This window comes from Eulemur rufifrons, chromosome 24 (genome assembly GCF_041146395.1).
Source record: "Eulemur rufifrons isolate Redbay chromosome 24, OSU_ERuf_1, whole genome shotgun sequence".
In the NCBI taxonomy this organism is placed as follows: Eukaryota; Metazoa; Chordata; class Mammalia; order Primates; family Lemuridae; genus Eulemur; species Eulemur rufifrons.
Genome location: NC_091006.1, coordinates 7,398,174 through 7,416,541, shown reverse-complemented (window position 1 = coordinate 7,416,541; position 18,368 = coordinate 7,398,174). Strand labels below are relative to the sequence as shown.

At 48.3% G+C, this 18,368-nt stretch overlaps 1 protein-coding gene across 1 annotated transcript in view; it reads right to left on the bottom strand.

Moving 5' to 3' along the window:
• The window catches only part of SPTBN4 (spectrin beta, non-erythrocytic 4), a 72,089-nt gene extending 54,585 nt beyond the window's left edge, over positions 1–17,504 (bottom strand). The window contains exons 1-5 of the mRNA XM_069457148.1: positions 17,202–17,504; positions 14,246–14,432; positions 3,072–3,223; positions 2,006–2,179; positions 156–247 (exon numbers count right to left, since the gene is read on the bottom strand). Coding sequence (XP_069313249.1) covers positions 156–247; positions 2,006–2,179; positions 3,072–3,223; positions 14,246–14,417 — 590 coding nt within the window. The 5' untranslated portion in view covers positions 14,418–14,432; positions 17,202–17,504. The remainder of the gene's footprint in view (positions 1–155; positions 248–2,005; positions 2,180–3,071; positions 3,224–14,245; positions 14,433–17,201) is intronic.
• Between the last annotated feature and the right edge of the window lie 864 nt (positions 17,505–18,368).

Sequence of the window (18,368 nt, the reverse complement as noted above, 5' to 3'; positions counted from 1 at the left end):
ACCTGGCCTTCCAGCTTGTTAGGAAGGTCTGTCAAGGTCAGAGAAGTGGATGTATTTTATTTACGAGTTTCTTAGCTTCAGACGTCACTTTCTGACACTGAGGACATGGGCTGCTCCTAGGGGTCCCCTGCCTGTGAGGAGGGTGTGGGGCTTACCCAGCTGTCTTCATCTGACACCATAAGAGCAGAGCGTCCTTGGCTGAGCGAGTCTCTCTGTTGTCCTCAGTCTCAATTTTGATGACTTGAATCTGTGTGGTTACAACAAATGCTACTGGGGCCTGGAGAGCTTGAGGCCAGGAGACTGTCCCCTCCCCATCCTGCTACCAGGGAGTGTGGCAGGTGACGGAGGAGTTGGGCATTCAGGCTGGGGGTGGGGGTTCAGGAGGAGAGGCCGAGCTCTGGAGTGGGCCAGGACAGCCACAACTAGGGAGGCGGTTGTGGATTCAGGTCTCGGTTTCCAGGGAAGCCTCCAAAGTGAGAGTCCGGCCAGTTTCCTGATGCAAGCCACCGTCACCTCCCGCCTAGGCTGGAGCAGCAGCCTTCATGCTGTTCTTCCTGTTACTGCGCCCACAGGGTAATGGAGACTTGGGTCCCGGACTCAAGAACTGGGCTTGGCATGTGGGTTCCCAGGGAGAGAACCAAGACTTCCAGGGTGGCCTCAGCCCCTACTGCAGGTCTCCAGCGGCCAGCGGAGATCCCTGACTCCCATGGTCTCATTCCCCGATTTTATACTGACAACATCCACACCTGTCTCCAGCCTCTCCTTGCCCCCTGAGCTCCATCCCCAGGATCCAGTGGACTCCTAGATGCCCCACCCCCACCCCAATGTCCTGGACCCATAACCACTGCATCTCAAACTGGCTTTAGTGTCTTCCCCAAAACTTTTCCTCCTCCCTGTCCCTGTGTCAGGGCAGTCCCACCATCCCTCAGTCCCCAGGCCAGAGCTCTGAGTCTCCACCTGGCTACCCCTTCCCCTAAGGCCTGTCCATGCCACCTCCTGAGTGTCTGCCCCACTTGCCCGATATTCGCTTCCCCACAGTCCCACCCTGGGCCACATCTCCAGCCTCCTCATTGGGCTCTCAGCTCCCAATTTTGTTAACCACCTCCAATCCAGAGGGATCTTGCTAAACCTGATTACACACCTCCTCTTGACAAAACTTTCTAATCTTTCCTCATGTCAGACAGAATAAATTCCAAACTCATCACAGATCACCTGGGCCCTGCTAGCCCCACCGATGATCTCCTCCCTGTCTCCCGCTTGCCTCCCGTCCTCTAGCCACATGGCTCTTCCTTCTGAACTTTCAACATGCCAAACTCAGACCCACCACAGGGCCTTTGCACCTGCTGTGCCCCCTGCCTGGAATGCTTTCTCCCTTCATCTTCATATGTTGTTCATCCATCAGCTTCTCAGAGAGCCCTTTTCTGACCATCATATCTAAAATCTCAACAGCACCAACCTGGTATTTTATATCTCTTTTACCACTATCATAATCTATTCTTTTATGCATAGCTTTTTAAACTTCTTCTCTGCCTAGAGCTGGTCCTTTCCCCATACATGTGTTTATGTATTTATGTATTTGTTTATTTTCTGTCTCCTTCACCACAATGTAAGTTCCATGAAGGCAGCAAATTTGTGTGTTTCTTTCTGTACTCAAGCAAGATCGCCTGGATTCAAATTCCAGCTCCAACCCAGCTACCGTGACCCTGAGCATATTACTTCAGCTATCTGGCTTCAGTTACCTCATTGGTAAAATGGGGTAATAAATAGTATCTAACTTAACGGAGTTGCTGTGTATATTAAATGTCAAGTGCTTGGAACAGAGTAAGCAATATATAAATGATGATTACAGGGATGGTGATGATAATAATTATTTTTATCATTATTTTCATCATCACCACCTGACACAGGGTTCCTGGAGCAGATGAGGGATATTTTTGGAAGGCAGGAAGGAATGAATGGGTAAACGGGTGGGGCGCCTTCCTAAGGCCCACCGTCGGGGGATCACCTGGAAGCGCAGGATTATGGTCCAGACCAGCCCCAGCGTCAGCCGGTGGTTTCCATCCACGATGTCATGCGATCCCACGTTCTCCAGGTGCACCCGCTGCTCCTTCAGGAACTGCAGCGCCTTGTCCACGTTCTCCAGCGAGTGGATCCGCATGCGGCCGCGCGTGGGCCTCGGCTAGGGCGGCGGGGGGACCGCGAGGGGGTCTGACCGAGAGCGCGGCGCCCTGGGCCCCGCCCCGTCCAAGGAAGCCCGCCCCTCCCATAGCCACGCCCCCTGCGTGTCCAGGATCAGGCTACCCTCCCTCGGTTTTATCCAAGACCCAGGACCCTGAATCACATCCCTTCGTGGCTTATTCAGGTCCCGGGCTCTGCCCCGTCCACCCACGCGCCACCTCCGCCTTGGTAACCACGCCCCCAACATGAAGACCCGCCCCTGCGGCCTGTAGCCACATCCCGACCGGCCACCCATCTCTCCCCCACGCCCTAGCCTGGGGCTCTTCCCCTGGTTTTTAGCTCAATTCCTTCCAGGGGCGTTTCTTCCCATTCAATCGCCCTGCCCCCTGAGCTCCAGGCTCCAGTCCCTTAATGAATATCTACCTTGAATCCCCTACTCTGACATGAAGTCCTACCCAAGCCCAGAAACACAACCCCAACCCATGCAACACGCCACACCCCCTACAACACTGTCTGCGTCCCCAGACCCCCACGACATAGGTGTCACCCTAACAACGACACTGCCCCCCACCCCGACCCGGAGCCTCGCACCCGCATCCACTGCCCTGCCACAAGAGCTCTGGCCCTGTTTCATACCCATGCCCCTTGCTAGCTCCTAACCCGGGCCCGACCCTTCTAATAAGCTCGTCCCTTCTCCAATACCCCACCCCTTCCAACGAAGCTCCGCCTCCGAACCCGGCCAGCCGAGTCCCCGGAATCCCGCTGCGGTTCCCAGCTGAGCCCCACCCACCAGTAGCCAGGCCCCCCTCTAGTCCAGCCCTTCCAGAGAAGCCCACCCCCCAGCCAGAGACCCCAGGGCCATCCCTTTTCCCCAGCCCCTCCGGCCCCCTCACCAGCTGCTCCCCTGACAGCACTTCCAGGAGCCGCGTGAGCACGAAGCCGTCCCGGAGGTCCGCATAGAGGTCCGCGATGTGGCAGCCCACGCGGGCGAGGTGCGAGTTCACCCACTTGGTGAAGGTTTTCTTCTGCACAGCCTCGCGCTCATCTGCAGGACAGGCCCTAGTGAGCCCCCGGCCGCGCAGGAGACCCCGGCCCCTCCCAGCTGCGCTTCAGTCCTCCACCAGCCAGACCCTGCTGGGCCCAGCTCTCTGCAAGAGTCCGACCTTAGCACAGGCGCCTCCTCCTACCTGGAGCGCCTTCCCCTACTCTCCTGCCCACCTGGTGACAACCTCCCTGTCCTTTAACGTTTTCCTGAGATATCACTTCCCCAGGAAGCCTCCTCTGTTTCCTATCTGGGCTCTGCTCATTCATTCAGTAATTCTGTGTCAAGGCTCTGCAAATACAGACAGGGCCTCCCTCCCAGAGCCCAGTTTAGTGGGAGCGCAGGGAATACCCCAGTGAACACGGGGGTGCCATGGATACTAGGAGGAGGAGGGACAGGATGAGAGTTGCATTTCAGAAGTGTCTCTGCCTACTGTGCGGAGAATGGATCAGAGAGGGCAAAAATGGCAGCCCCAAACCCAGGGAGGAGCTTGGAGAAGGGGCTCAGGGGAGAAAGGATGAGGCTGGGCCAGGGCAGAAGCTGCAGGGATGGAAGAAGGGGAAATATCGGGGAGTCATTTATGAAAAGTAAGAGGTTGGGCGCGGTGGCTCACGCCTGTAATCCTAGCACTTTGGGAGGCCAAGGTGGGAGGATCACTTGAGGTCAGGAGTTCAAGACCAGCCTGAGCAAGAGTGAGACCCCATCTCTACAAAAATAGAAAAATCAGCTGGATGTGGTGGTGTGTGCCTGTAGACCCAGCTACTCAGGAGGCTGAGGCAGGAGGATTGCTTGAGCCCAGGAATTTGAGGTTGCAGTGAGATGACTCAGTTCTCACCTGTGGGAAAGAAGTGGAAGAACGTGCAACTTCTGCCTCATTTGCTGACAAAAAAAAATTGTTCAGATGTCTCTTACTATCTTTTTTTAAAATAACAGCTTTAGTATGAGCTATAGTTCACATACTATAAAATTCATCCTTTTAGAGTGTAAATTTGGCAGGGTGTGGTGGCTCATGCCTGTAATCCCAGCACTTTAGGAGGCTGAGGTGGGAGGATCACTTGAGCACAGGAGTTCAAGACCAGCCTGAGCAACATAGCAAGACCCCATCTCTATAGAAAATAGAAAAATTAGCCGGGTATGGTGGTGCGCACTTGTAGTCCCAGCTACTTGGGAGGCTGAGGCAGGAGGATCACTTGAGCCCAGGTGTTTGAGGTTGCAGTGAGCTATGATGATGTCCCTGCACTCTAGCCCAGGCAATAGAGTGAGACCCTGTCTCAAAAAAAAAAAGTGTCAATTCAGTGGTTTTTAGTATATTCACAGAGTTGTGCAACCATCACCACTATCTAACATCAGAACACTTCCACCCCCCAAAAGAAACCCAGTGCCCATTAGCAGTCATTCTCCATTTTTCCCTTCCCTGAGCTCTACGCAAACACTGAGCTACTTTCTCTCTCTATGGATTTGCCTATTGTGGACATTTCACATAAAAAGAATCATACAATATGTGGTCTTTTATGTCTCTGGCTCCTTTCACTTAGCTAAATATTTTTAAGAGTCATCCATGTTGTAGCAGGTATCAGTATTTTATTTCTTTTAATGGCCAAGTAATATTTCATTATGTGGATATACTGCATTTTACTTATCCGTCCATCAGTTGATGGACATTTGTGTTGTTTCCACTTTTGATTATGATGAATAATGCTGCTATGAATGATGAGAAAAAGTTTTGTGTAGACACACGTTTTCCGTTATCTTGGGTATACACCTAGGGGTAGAATTCCTGGGTCATATGGTAACTTTATGTTTAACTTTTGAAGGAACTGTCAAACTGTTTCCAAAGTAGCTGCACCATGTTACATTCCCACCCGAAACGTATGAGGGCTCCAATCCCATGTCCTTGTCAAGACTTGTTATTTTTCTCTTTTTAAATTAATTTTTTTTTTTTTTTTTTTTTTTGTTGAGACAGAGTCTCACTTTGTTGCCCAGGCTAGAGTGAGTGCCGTGGCATCAGCTTAGCTCACAGCAACCTCAGACTCCTCGGCTTAAGCGATCCTACTGCCTCAGCCTCCCGAGTAGCTGGGACTACAGGCATGCGCCACTATGCCCGGCTAATTTTTTCTATATAGATTTTTAGTTGTCCATATAATGTCTTTCTATTTTTAGTAGAGACGGGGTCTCGCTCTTGCTCAGGCTGGTCTCGAACTCCTGACCTCGAGCGATCCACCCGCCTCGGCCTCCCAGAGTGCTAGGATTACAGGCGTGAGCCACCGCGCCCGGCCTTTAAATTAATTTTTTATTTATTTTTTGTTTTTAAGAGATGGGGGTCTCAAAAAAAAAGAGAGAGATGAGGGTCTCGCTGTGTTGCCCAGGCTGGTCTCAAACTCCTGGCCTCAAGTGATCTTCCCACCTTAGCCTCTAAGTAGCTGGGATTACAGGTGCAAGCTACTGCACCTGGCCACCTTTCTTTTTTTCTTATGGCCATCCTAGTGGGTGTGAAGTGGTATTTCATTTTGGTTTTGATCTACATTTCCCTAGTGACTAGTGATGTTGAACATCTTTTCATGTTCTCCTTTTTTTTTTTTTTTTTTTTTTTTGAGACAGACTCTCGCTCTGTTGCCTGGATTAGAGTGCCGTGGCATCAGCCTAGCTCACAGCAACCTTAAACTTCTGGGCTCAAGCAATCCTTCTGCCTCAGCCTCCCGAGTAGCTGGGACTACAGGCATGCACCACCACGTCCACCTAATTTTTTCTATATAGATTTTTAGCTGTCCAAATCATTTGTTTCTATTTTTAGTAGAGACGGGGTCTCGCTCTTGCTCAGGCTGGTCTCAAACTCCTGACCTCCAGCGTTGCACCGCCTCGGCCTCCCAGAGTGTCCCTTTTTTTTTTTTTTTTTTTTTTTTTGAGACAGAGTCTTGATCTGTCACCCGGGCTGGAGTGCAGTGGCACAATCATAGCTCATTGCAGCCACCAACTCCTGGGCTCAAACAATCCTCCTGCCTCAGCCTCTTGAGTAGCTGGAACTATAGGTGTGCACCACCATGCCCGGCTAATATTTTTAGACATTTTTTTAGAGACAGGGTTTCGCTATATTGCCCAGGCTGGTCTCAAACTTCTGGCCTCAAGTGATCCTCCCACCTCAGCCTTCTGAGTTGCTGGGATTACAGGTGTGAGCCATCATACCCAACTTTTTTCATGTTCTTATTGGCATTTGCATATCTTCTTTGGAAAAATGTCTATTCAAATCCTTTGCCACTCCCCACCCCCACCTTTTTCTTTTTTGAGACAAAGTCTCATTCTGTCGCCCTGGGCTAGAGTGCAGTGGTGTCATCATAGCTCACTGTAGCCTCAAACTCCTGGGCTCCAGCAATCTTTCTGGTTCAACCTCCCAAGTAGCTGGGACTACAGGTGCATCCCACCACACCTGGCTAATTTTTTCTATTTTTGGCTCTTGGTCAGGCTGGTCTCCAATTCCTGAGCTCAAGGGATCCTCCCACCTCGGCCTCCCAGAGTGCTAGGATTACAGGCGTCAGCCACTGTGCCCGACTTTCCTTTGCCGATTTTTAAATAGGGTTACTTGCCTTTTTATCATCTGTACTATCTTTGAAACTTCCTGTGAATCTATAATTACTTAATAATTAAAAGTTAAAAAAAAAAAAAGGAAATTGCTTCCCGGTCTTTCTCTTTCCTTTCCTGACTCCCATAAGCTGGAACACCACGGTCTGCAGAACACAGGATGGAAGGAACTTGGAATCCTCATTGACTGCTTCGAGCTGAGTCACCTGCCAACTGGGCTGCTCATTTGGGACTATCTAGGAGAGAGAATAAGCTTCTGCCTCCTTTAAGCCAAGTATCGTTAAGTCTTTTTGATAATAGCAGCTTAGCCTGGACAGGTACTGTTAGGATTGCATCATAAAATTTTTAAGTTTCCTATTGGTGCAGGAATAAAGATGTGTATTTCCAGTCTATTTCCCTTGTCAACCATTTGAAATCTCTCAGTAATTTCCTTTTTCATAAAATTTACCTTTTGTGACATTATTAAGTAGTGCATTTTACTCTGACAGTAGAAAATATACATTGACTGCTCTGTATTTTTTTTATTTCAAGTTGCATCTTGAATGTTTGCCTCTAATTTGAAAGCAAATATGCAGATATTACTAGTACATCCAAATGAAATATCTTGTGTGGTTAAATGTAGGGTGTGTGCTGTTTAGACTGGTTGGGGCCTGTGCGAACATGATCATTAGTCCCACGTGGGGAAGTGATGACAGGAAATACACTGAATAGGTATTTGTTCCTCTGCCTTCTAATGGCCAATGCCTGTGCCAAATAGCAGATTCTGGCTAATACTAAAACCAAAGTGGAACACTAGTCTGTGCCCAGATTGGTACCAGAATGAGGACAGTTGGCTTCTGTCCTTCCTGTAATGGTGACTGGCCGTGTGACTTCTCGAGGTCATCTCCCGTCTCCAGGCCCCCATTTTCTTATTTGTTAAAAAAGGGATTTGGACTAGATAAGGATTTCTTCATTGGGTTCTTGGGGACCTCTGGTGTTTGAGATCTCATGCTTGAGGGAGAGGAATCCATGACAATATTTTTTGGTTTGTAATTTCACTTTGATTATACCCAAAGAAAATCAATAGAAACATATCCTAGACCATCTAGATGACAACTTCACAAAGGATGATGCTGTGAGATTTCAGTATTTGTGATTACAGTCCTGGTAGCATGGAGCCGGGGTCAAGAACTGAAATGCCGGCTGGGTGCGGTGGCTCACGCCTGTAACCCTAGCACGCTGTGAGGCCAAGGTAGGAGAATTGCTTGAGGTCAGGAGTTCAAGACCAGAGTGAGCAAGAGCAAGACCCCGTTCTCTAATAAAATATAGAAAAAATTAGCCAGATGTGGTGGCGTGCACCTGTAGTCCCAGCTACTTGGGAGGCCGAGGCAGGAGGATTGCTTGAGCCCAGGAGTTTGAGGTTGCAGTGAGCTATGGTGACTCCACTCACTGCACTCTAGCTGGGGCAACAGAGTGAGACTCTGTCTCAAAAAAAAAAGAACTGAACTGCCTACAGAGGCCGGACAGGCTGTATACAGTGAGAGAACTAGGACCTTCTACAAGGGGGCAGTGGCCACGCAGCCCCTGTGACTATAGCCTGGCAGGATAGAGGCCAGCGTTGCCATATCATGTAATAAATAGTTCATGAGGAGCCAAAAATCTGGCTTTTTAAAATCAAAATCTCCCTATTTTTAAATGTTAGCAACCGATTTGCATTTTTATAAAGCACAGTGGGGGTGCAACCAAATACGTCTCAGAGTGCCGCTCTGACCTAAGATGACACTGAGTGTTCACTGTGTTGGTGTGTTTGGCTACCATGTGGAGTGTCTTTTGTTTGGCCCTCTGGTGCCACCGTCGGCTCCTCTGGGCCCAAGGAGGCTGACCGATGTGGACTGTATGAATGGGCTCCGAAACCTCAGAGGTCCTCAGACTTCTAGTTGGGTTGGACCAGCAGGAGATCAGGGGGCAAAGAATTTATTCCTTCCTGCTCCCTGCCTGCCTGACCAGCTCCTGGAAGTGCCTGCATCCTCCCTCTACATCCCCAGCTCTTGCCTTCCCTGTCCCAGTCCCTGGGGGTCCCTAACACCCTCGTAGGTTCCCTTTGCCCTGCCCACCTCTCTAGACATAGTGGGTGATTAGTGATTCACTAATCACTCTGCAGTTTTACCCCTTTCTGGGGGGGGGGGTGCATCTGCTTCCTGCCAGGACCCTCACTGACATAGATACCTCCAGGCCAAATGACAAGTGTCCTGCCTCTGCCATTGTTCTCATACTGAGGTCTTTTACCATTTATATATTCTTCCCCACGGTGGGAATCACCAATTACAAGTGAAACACATTTCCTTAGAATAAGACTTTAATTTATTCATACACTTAATACGTTGAGACTTTCATAGAGCAGAGGAGTAACTACTCCTTTATCCATTGGCTTATCCGTGGCTAAGGGGGAGAAGATAGAGACTTAATATGTAAATGATATGTTTAGACATCTGGGAAAAGTTAGGAAGCCAAAGAATACCGAATATTGAGAGAAATGTGGGTATATCATAACCCTTATGCCTGCTGACAGGAGTACAGACAGGGACAGCCACTCTAAAAGCTATCTGACATTCCTAAGTCAAATTAAATCAGGACATACCCGCATGACCCAGCAATTTGGACCCTCCGTCAAGTCCCAAAGACTTTTCTGACACTGGTTCATAAAGAGCCATATGCAAGGATGTTCCATGCAGTACTACCTGTTCAGGGGGGAGGTTTGGGGGTGTCCCTTACTGGGAAGGAGTCACATATGGTGAGTGTGAACCTTGGGCCGCAGGCAGCAGTTAGAAGCAACAGATTACATGCCCTCAGAACCACTCGGAAGAGTCTTCAGGCACAATACTGAGTACAAAAATAATGCAAAGAATGCAATCTAGAACATGATAAAACTTGCATGGGTTAGCAATACCTGCACGCACAAACCCACGGATATATAGATCCCAGATTTATAACAAAGTGACACTGCAGTTCACTAGAGAAAAAAGAGTCTTTTCAATAAATGGAGTTGAGTCAACTGGATATCCAAGTGCAGAAAAAATGAACCTGACCCACACCATACACAATAATACATAATAATAAATTCCATTTGGCTTATAAATCTAAATGTGAAAGCAATACAATAAGGCTTTTAGAAGAAAATATCAAAGAATATCTCCGTGACCTTGGAGTAGGCAAAGATTTCTTAAGTAAGACACAAATAATGTTAGCCATACAGGAAGTGATTATTAAAATACACTACATTAAAATTAAGAAATCCTGTTCCTCAATAGGCCCCACTAAGAGAACAAAAAGACAAAAGCCACAGAGTAGGACAAAACTCAACATATATATCTGTCAAAGGACTTGTACTCCTCCAAAACCATCAGAAAAAGGCAGACAAATGAATAAGAAAGTGGGCAGAAGACTTGAATGGTCATTTCACAAGAGGAAATTCAAATGGCCAATAAACATATGAAAATGGCCTCCACCTCATTAGTTGTCATTAGTCATCAGGAAAATGCAAAAGTGAAACCATAATAGAATGCACACCTGCCAGAATGGTTAAAATTAAAAAGACTGACCATACCAAGGGCTGGATGTACAGCAAATGAATTGCTCATACGCTGCTGGTGGGAAGTAAAATGGTACAAGCTGCCAGTTTCTACTAAAGTAGATACACACATCCTCTATGACCCAACAACTTCACTCCTGTTGCGTATAACGCACCAGAAATGAGTGCGTATGCCCACCAAAAGCATGTGCTAGAAAGCTGAGACCACCATATTTTGTCTAGTAATAGCCCCAAACTAGAAGCAGCCCAAATGCTCATCAACAGGTAAATGGATAAACAAATGGTGATATCGTGGAATATTCCGTGGCAACGAGAAGGAACAACCACCAAGTACGGAAAGACATGGTTGAATTTCACAAGCATAATGAGGAGTGGAGGAAGCCAGACACAAAAGAGTACCCAACGAATTATTCCATTTATATGAAGTTCAGACACTGGCAAGATGAATCTATGCTGTTGCAAGTTCATTCCCCGTACAGGCCACCAAAAATATAAATAAATAGCTAAGAAGTCAGGAGAGTGTTTACCCTTGGACTGTAGTGATAGGGAGGTGGCCTGAAGGGGCTTCTCTGGGGCTGTCAGGTTCTGTTTCTTGATATGAGTGCTGGTTACAAAATAGTGCTCATTTGTTGAAATAATGGACACTAATGATTTATCTGCCATTCCCTGTGCAGGTACTACTTTATTATAATAATAAAGAGTTAAATCTACACATATACATGCATACCAATTAGCAATGCATATTTTGCAAAATCATCCAGGTGCATGGGAAAGAATTCGCATTAAAACCACCCAAATGGCTGCCTATGAGGAGAATGAATGGGTGTGAGATACTGCAATAAAAGAGAAGAAACAAATAAATGAAGAGGAGAGAGGGCTCACACAGATCAATGACAACAGCAAGCCACAAACCGTGGGGGGTGACTAATGGAACTCGCTGAACATGGATCTAAACAATTTTTAAAAACATCTTCATGCAAAAAGCATGTAATGGAGGTCCCTGATCAAAGGTTTTGCCTTGGTTTGAATAGAGAAAAACTACGAGAGAAGTGAGAGAAGTGAGCAAAGAGATGCAAAAGAAATGTACCATCATGGTCTACGTCATATTTGCACTTTGAGCAGCAAGGTAGTTTCAGCAGGACAGCAGGAAGTTACTGCTAATCTGAATGTTACTGGTTTTGTGGTTTGGGCCTGGAGTTCCTCTATAAGTATGTTTTAGTTGTAGAGCTATACACGAACTACAGGCATAAGAGGTTTTTTTTGTTTTGGTTTTTTTTTGAAACAGGGTCTCCCTTTATGTCACCCGGCCTAGAGCGCAGAGGCATCATTATAGCTCACTGTAACTTCGTACTTCTGGGCTCCTGCCTCAGCCTCCCGAGTAGTTAGGATGACAGGCGTGTGCCACCACATCTGGCTGATTTTTCTATTTTTTGCAGAGAGAGGATCGGCATGGGAGATTTAAACAGAGTTATGCATTTGTGTGAATTTATGAAAACTATAATTGTAATAATTGAGGTGAACACTGAAGTGTATGAGAAAATTTTTTAATCTTAAAGGGACTCCTTCCCTGGGCTAGATGCTCTCTGAAGCATGGTTCTACGATTTGATTCTCATCTTACCATAGCCCATCTCTGCTTAAAATCTTTCCACAGCTCCCTGGTGCCCTTCAAGGCCCTTTAAGGTCTGACTCCCACTGGCTCCTCTCCCAGCATCGCTGCTTCTCGCCTGTAGCTGTCTCACTCAAGCCACTCCTAACTTCTGGAGGTCTCATATATGCTGTTTCCTCTGCTGAGAATATTCTTCCACTCTTCACCTTAGCGTTCATTCCTATTCATCCTTCAGGCCTCACCTTGGGCATCTCCTCCTCCAGGAGGCCCTCCTTGATTTTCCAGGCTGGATCAAGTACCTGCTCTGGGCTGCTACAGCCCCTGGGCCTCCTCATCACAGCCCTCTGCCTGTACCTGCCTATAACACCCCGACCCCTCTGGGCCATCACTGTCTGGCTGGATCTGTCCCTACCACTGGACTGGGAGCCCTGCAGGGGGGCCAGGGCTGGCTCAGCCACCACTATGCCCCTTATATCATCTAGCACAAGCCAGGCACACAGCAGGCACTAAATAAATATTTTATGGATAAAATATCAAATTCTAGAATTCTAAGTTGGTATGTTCATATATTTTTAACATCCTAGGAGTCTAAAAGTATGATTCTAAATTTCCACGAGTATGTTTTTATCACTCTAGATTTCTAGATTAGAAGAAGCTGGCAATCCATGGGTTAAATCTGGTTCACATTTTGTGGCACATACAGATTTTTTTTTTTTAATTGAGAAATTCCAGACAAATGTCAGAGCTAGTAACTTTGGGGTCCTTATTTCCCCATAGCCAGAGCTAGTGATCGGGCCATTGTTGTCTAGTATACTCCTTATTTATGTGACTTGCTTTCCTGGAGGCCTTTGAGTTTGACACTCCTGCTTGACATCTTATAAAGTTCCAAGAATCTTAGTATCAAAGATCCCATGATTATAAAATGCTGAGTTACTAAAGTTCTGAGATTCTGAGGGAACTGACTCTGATATTAAGGTTTTAAGATTTCATGATTATAACAATCTATATTTTATGATTATGGTGCTCCATGTTTCTAAGACGTCAGAGTCCCAAGAGTCAAAAGTGCTAGGGGGTTCATGCTTTAAAGGTTTATGATTATGAAGTTACACATCTCTGAGGATTCTCAGGGTCTTTGCACATAGAGTTTTAATGTTGATGATTAAATACTTCTGAGATTCCAAAGCCCTATGAATATAAAGTCCTAAGGGTCAAGGGTCTACAATTCTGAAGGTCTGAGGTTCTAAGACTTAATAACCATAACGTTCTCTGGTCTTTGCTGATAAATCAAAGACATCGAAGTAGGGTGACCAACCATCCCAGTTGGCCCAAGGCTGAGGGTTTCAGTGGTGCAACCAGGAAGGTCTGATCACTCTACCTCAAAGTTCTCAGGATCTACATTGCTAATCTGAAACTCTAATGGTTTAGGATTATAACATCCCAAGCGTCTATGTGTATTACAGTTTAGGTTTCTAAGGGCCTAAAATCCTAGGGGCCAATGATTAAAATTTCTTAGGTCTGTGAGTGTAAAGTTCTGCATTTCCAAGGGTCTCTCTTTCTAGAGGTGTAGGAATCTCTGAGTATGACATTCCAAGGTCCTAAGACAGATTGGTTCTGCATTTTGGGATTCTAATGAAATATGCTTATAAAGTCCCATATTTCTGGGATTGTACATTTGTAAGGTTTTTTTTTTCCTTTGAGACAGGATCTCTATGTTACCCAGACTGGTCTCCAACTCCTGGCCTCAAGTGATCCTCCTACCTCAGCCTCCTGGGTAGCTGGGACTGCAGGCGTGTACCACTATGCCAGCTAATTTTTAAACTTTTTTTTGTAGATACAAGGGTCTCACTATGCTGCCCAGGCTGGTCTTGAACTCCTGGCCTGAAGTGATCCTGCCACTTCAGCCTCCCAAGTCACTGGGATTATAGGCATGAGCCACCGCACCCAGCTATTTTCTAAGGTCCTAAGGCTATGCTGCTCCATAGCAGCAATGAGCTGCATGTGGCTATTTAAATTTAAATTAATTAAAATTAAATAAAATGTAAAACTTAGCCCTTCAAGTAGCATTGGCCACATTTCAATTGCTCAATAGCCACACGTAGTACTGATTACTATATTGGCCATCACAGAAATGGAACATTTCTATCATCGTAGATAGTGCCGCTCTAAAGAGTCAAAGGGTAAGTGTCTATAACTCTCTTCCCACTTCCTGGTCATCGAGATCTCAGGTACCCTTCCCCTTCCCCCTCTCTCATTCCACTCCAGCCCACCTCCAGGTACCTGCCAAGGCCTTGATCCGGGAGCACTCAAAGAGTGAGGCGGCTGCGGTGGAGGAGGCCGGCTGCTCCCTCTCCCAGCCCCGGTCTGGACTGTCCCAGCGGGCAGCAAGGTTGTTGTTGTTAGGGGCAGGCAGGCCCTCCATGTTGTCCACTTCCCCTGATACCTGCGCCATCGGGGAAGGTGAGGCCTGGGGATGGGGAGAGGCAGGTTAGGGCTGGAAACAGGGCCTAAGCCCAGAGGTCTCACTTCTAACTGACTGGCTGTGAGTCTTGTCCCCTCTCTTGGCCTCAGTTTCTCTGTCTTTAAAGTAAACATAATAATAATGATAATAATGTTCACCCTGACCACTTCGGGGCTATGGTAAACCACTTGGCTTAGCACCTGGCACAGGGTAAGGGCTCAGCAAATTGTCACTGTTATTACTATTAGAACAATAACATTATCAATTATAGAAATCTATAATGCAGTAATGACAATAATGAACACTTATTGATAATGAACATTTGCATTGTTCTCAGTACTTGATATGCATTCTCTTATTTAATTTCCACAAATTTAATTCCCTAAATATCAGCTATGATGACACCAATTTTTTTTTTTTTTTTTTTGAGACAGGGTCTCTGTCACCCGGGCTAGAGTGCAGTGGTACAATCAAAGTTCACTGTAACCTTAAACTTCTGGGTTCAAGCGATCTTTCTGCTTCAGCTTTCCAAGTCATTGGGACTACAGGCTCATGCCACCATGCCTGGCTAATTTTTCTATTTTTGTGTAGAGACGGGGGTCTTGCTTTTGTTCAGGCTGGTCTCGAACTCCTGGTTTCAAGCAATCCTCCCGCCTTGGCCTCCCAAAGTGGTAGGAATACAGGCGTGAGCCACCGTGTCCAGCTATGTTGCCAATTTTACAAAACTTAAGCACAGTGGGGTTAATCCATTTGCCCAAGGTTACACAGCTAGTACGTAGCTAGGATTCAAACACAGGCATTGTGATAGAATTACTGTATTAATGGCCCCAATTCTTCACCAGTGTAGCCACACCCTCTGCCATATAACTCTTCAGTGTCCTCCTGCGAGGGTAGGAGAGGTTGGGGGCCATGCCCCACCACTTAGCGCTGGGTTTGGCCGTATGATTTGCTTCGGTCAACAGAATTAGGCAGAAGTGCTGGCGTGCCAGCTCTGAGCCTAGGACTCAAGAGACCTTACATATTTCTGCTTGTGTTCAATTGTGGCCATGAGAAAAACACGCCTGGGCTAGACCAGGTCTAAAGCCCCAGTCATTCCAGCCAAGGCCAGCTGGCGCTGCCAACACGGCCCCCACTCTGACCCCAACATGTGAATGAGCCCAGCAGAGACCAGGAGAACTGCCCAGTTCAGTCCAGCCTAAATTGCTGAGTTCAGACTGGGTGGCTAAATAAATGCTCAGTGTTTTAAGACACTGAATTTCTGGGTGGCTTGTTATGGCGGCACTATTGTGGCAATAGCTAACTGTTATATTGTTTGACTCCAGAGCTATGCTCTAGAATGCTGCTAGATTGTAAATAGGAAATTTAAAGGGGTGGGTGACATCAGATACATCTCCTCCACCCTCTGGAACCTCAGGTCTGATTCTAAGACTAAGAAACGGGGTTTAGGAGATCAACGTCCCCCTTCTCAAAAGACCCAGACAACTGCCAACCCTAGAGTCTAGGAAGGCAGGGTCTGGGTCTTGGTCGGCATAGTAGAAATTGTCCCATAGGCCGGGCGTGGTGACCGGGCGTGGTGGCTCATGCCTGTAATCCTAGCACTCTGGGAGGCCGAGGTGGGAGGATTGCTTGAGCTTAGGCATTCAAGACCAGGCTGAGCAAGAGCAAGACCTCTTCTCTACTAAAAAGAGAAAAATTAGCCAGGTATGGTGGCATGTGCCCGTTGGCCCAGCTACTCGGGAGGCTGAGGCAGGAGGATCTCACTTGAGCCCAGGAGTTTGAGGTTGCTGTGACCTAGGCTGATGCCACGGCACTCTAGCCTGGGCGACAGAGCAAGACTCTGTCAAAAAAAAAAAAAAGAGAGAGAGAGAAAGAAATCGTCCCTTTTGGTAGACACGCCAAAATCCATTTTTATTCTTCCCTTCTTCCATGGAAAACTGAAAGTGAGCACATGGCTACCTACCACCTGTGTGACCTTGGCCAAGTCACTTCCCCTTTCTGGGCCTCAGTTTGTTCATCTGTAAAATGATAATGATAAGAGCGCCCATTTCGTAGGGGTGTTTGAAGATGAAATAAGTTAATGATGCAGGGAACACAGTATCCGGTACCCAGCAAGCCCTGCATACATGTTCCTTGCTACATTTCTTCACCCTCCTGTGACATATCTCAGCAAATCAAAGTGCCTGTTCTGGAGTCAGGCAAATGAGTTCAAGTCCTGCTTTCTTCCTCCTGTATCTTTAACCAGGGTGTATCTTTAACTTGGCCTCGCTGCGCCTCAGTTTCCCTCCCTGTTAACCGGTGGTCACAACTGTTTCTTCAATGGAGGACACTTGGGGATAGGAAGGCACTTCTCACTGCTGAGCCCTAAGGCCGAGGAACAGCTTTGGCCATTACGTGACTGATCAGACTGATCGAGAAGGCGGGGAGGAGGTGGGGGAGAAGGGGTGTCCTGTCGGCCTCATCAAAGGCTGGCCCCAGCGCTGAGCTGCGGGTGGGATCAGATGCTTTAACCCTTGCAAGGCCGCGCCTCTCTCCCTGCGGTCCAGACACCGTGCCCAAGGAGGGAGACCTGGAAAGGACAAGGCCTGAGGGTAAGACCCACGCGCAGCGCAGGGGCTGGACTGGGTTTGGGGTTGGGAGCTGGTTCTGTCCTCGATCTCCTGCCTCCCGCCAGCCGGGGAGACCCGGGGGCTCAGGCCATGACTACAGCGCAGAGGAGGGATGCTCGCAGGTGGGGAGATGCTGGGGGGAGGGACCATCCGCGCCAACGCCACTCACCTGGGGCCGCGGCCGCGGGGGCCGCCGTCCTGACTCTCGCCGCGTCTGATCGCCTTCCCTGTCGGCGTCCGCGGCCCGGCCCGGCCCGGCTCAGCTCGGCCCCGCCGGCCCGCCGCTCGGCCAGATCCGCATGCGCCGCCGCCGCCGCCGCGCCTTCCTCCGCTCGCGCCGCCGCCGCGCTCGGCGCGCCCCCGGGACCCCCTCCCGCCCGCGGGCCCCGCAGCCCCGGCCGCCTGCCACGCTGGCCCACGCGCCGCCACACACTGGGCCACGGCGCGTGATACACCGCTGCACTCGCGAGGGGCACAGGCAGCGTCACACACAGCCACACACTCCCACGAGGTCACATACTCCCACGCTGCCACACACACACCGTGTCACTTAGAGCATCCCAAACCACTCTCCGCACCCTCACAATCACACGGTATCACTCCCTCATACGGGGTCACACATGGTCAAACCTGTCACATGTAGTCACACACGTGGGGTACCACACTGGAACAGTGCCTGACAGTGTCACACTACCACATACTCAAATAAGGTCACCACCACCCACAAAGTATCACACACAAACACACATGCCACACACTGTCACACACTCCCAGGCAGTCACAGAATGTCATATACCCACACATCACACACAGCTACACAATCATATAGTGTCACGCACTTTTCCACACTCAAACTTGTCAAGGCAGTCACCGTTCACATCATACCACACACTCATACATCACACAGTCACAGGGGGTCACAAATAGCACCACAACAGAAACCCACAGCCACACACTCAAATGCAGTCCCAGTGTCACACATCTTTACATGACACATGTGGTGTCACACACTGTCATAGTCTAATAGTCACACACTCCCTTATAGAATACCTCACCATGTTCTCCACTCACCATACCACACAGGCTGACCCACAGTGTCACCACAAGGTCACCAAAGAACAGTATCAATGCTTTCCACACGTGGTGTGACACACAGTCATACTGTAACACGGAGTTACACACAGAAGAAGACACAAGGTGTCGCCCACAATCATGCTCTCTCTTGTGGTGACTTAGGGTCACACGGGGTCATATAGGTACATAGACACGCAGTCACAGTGTCGCACACACAGTCCTCCCTCATTTTGTCACGGTGCCTGTTCGGGGGATGCCCTGA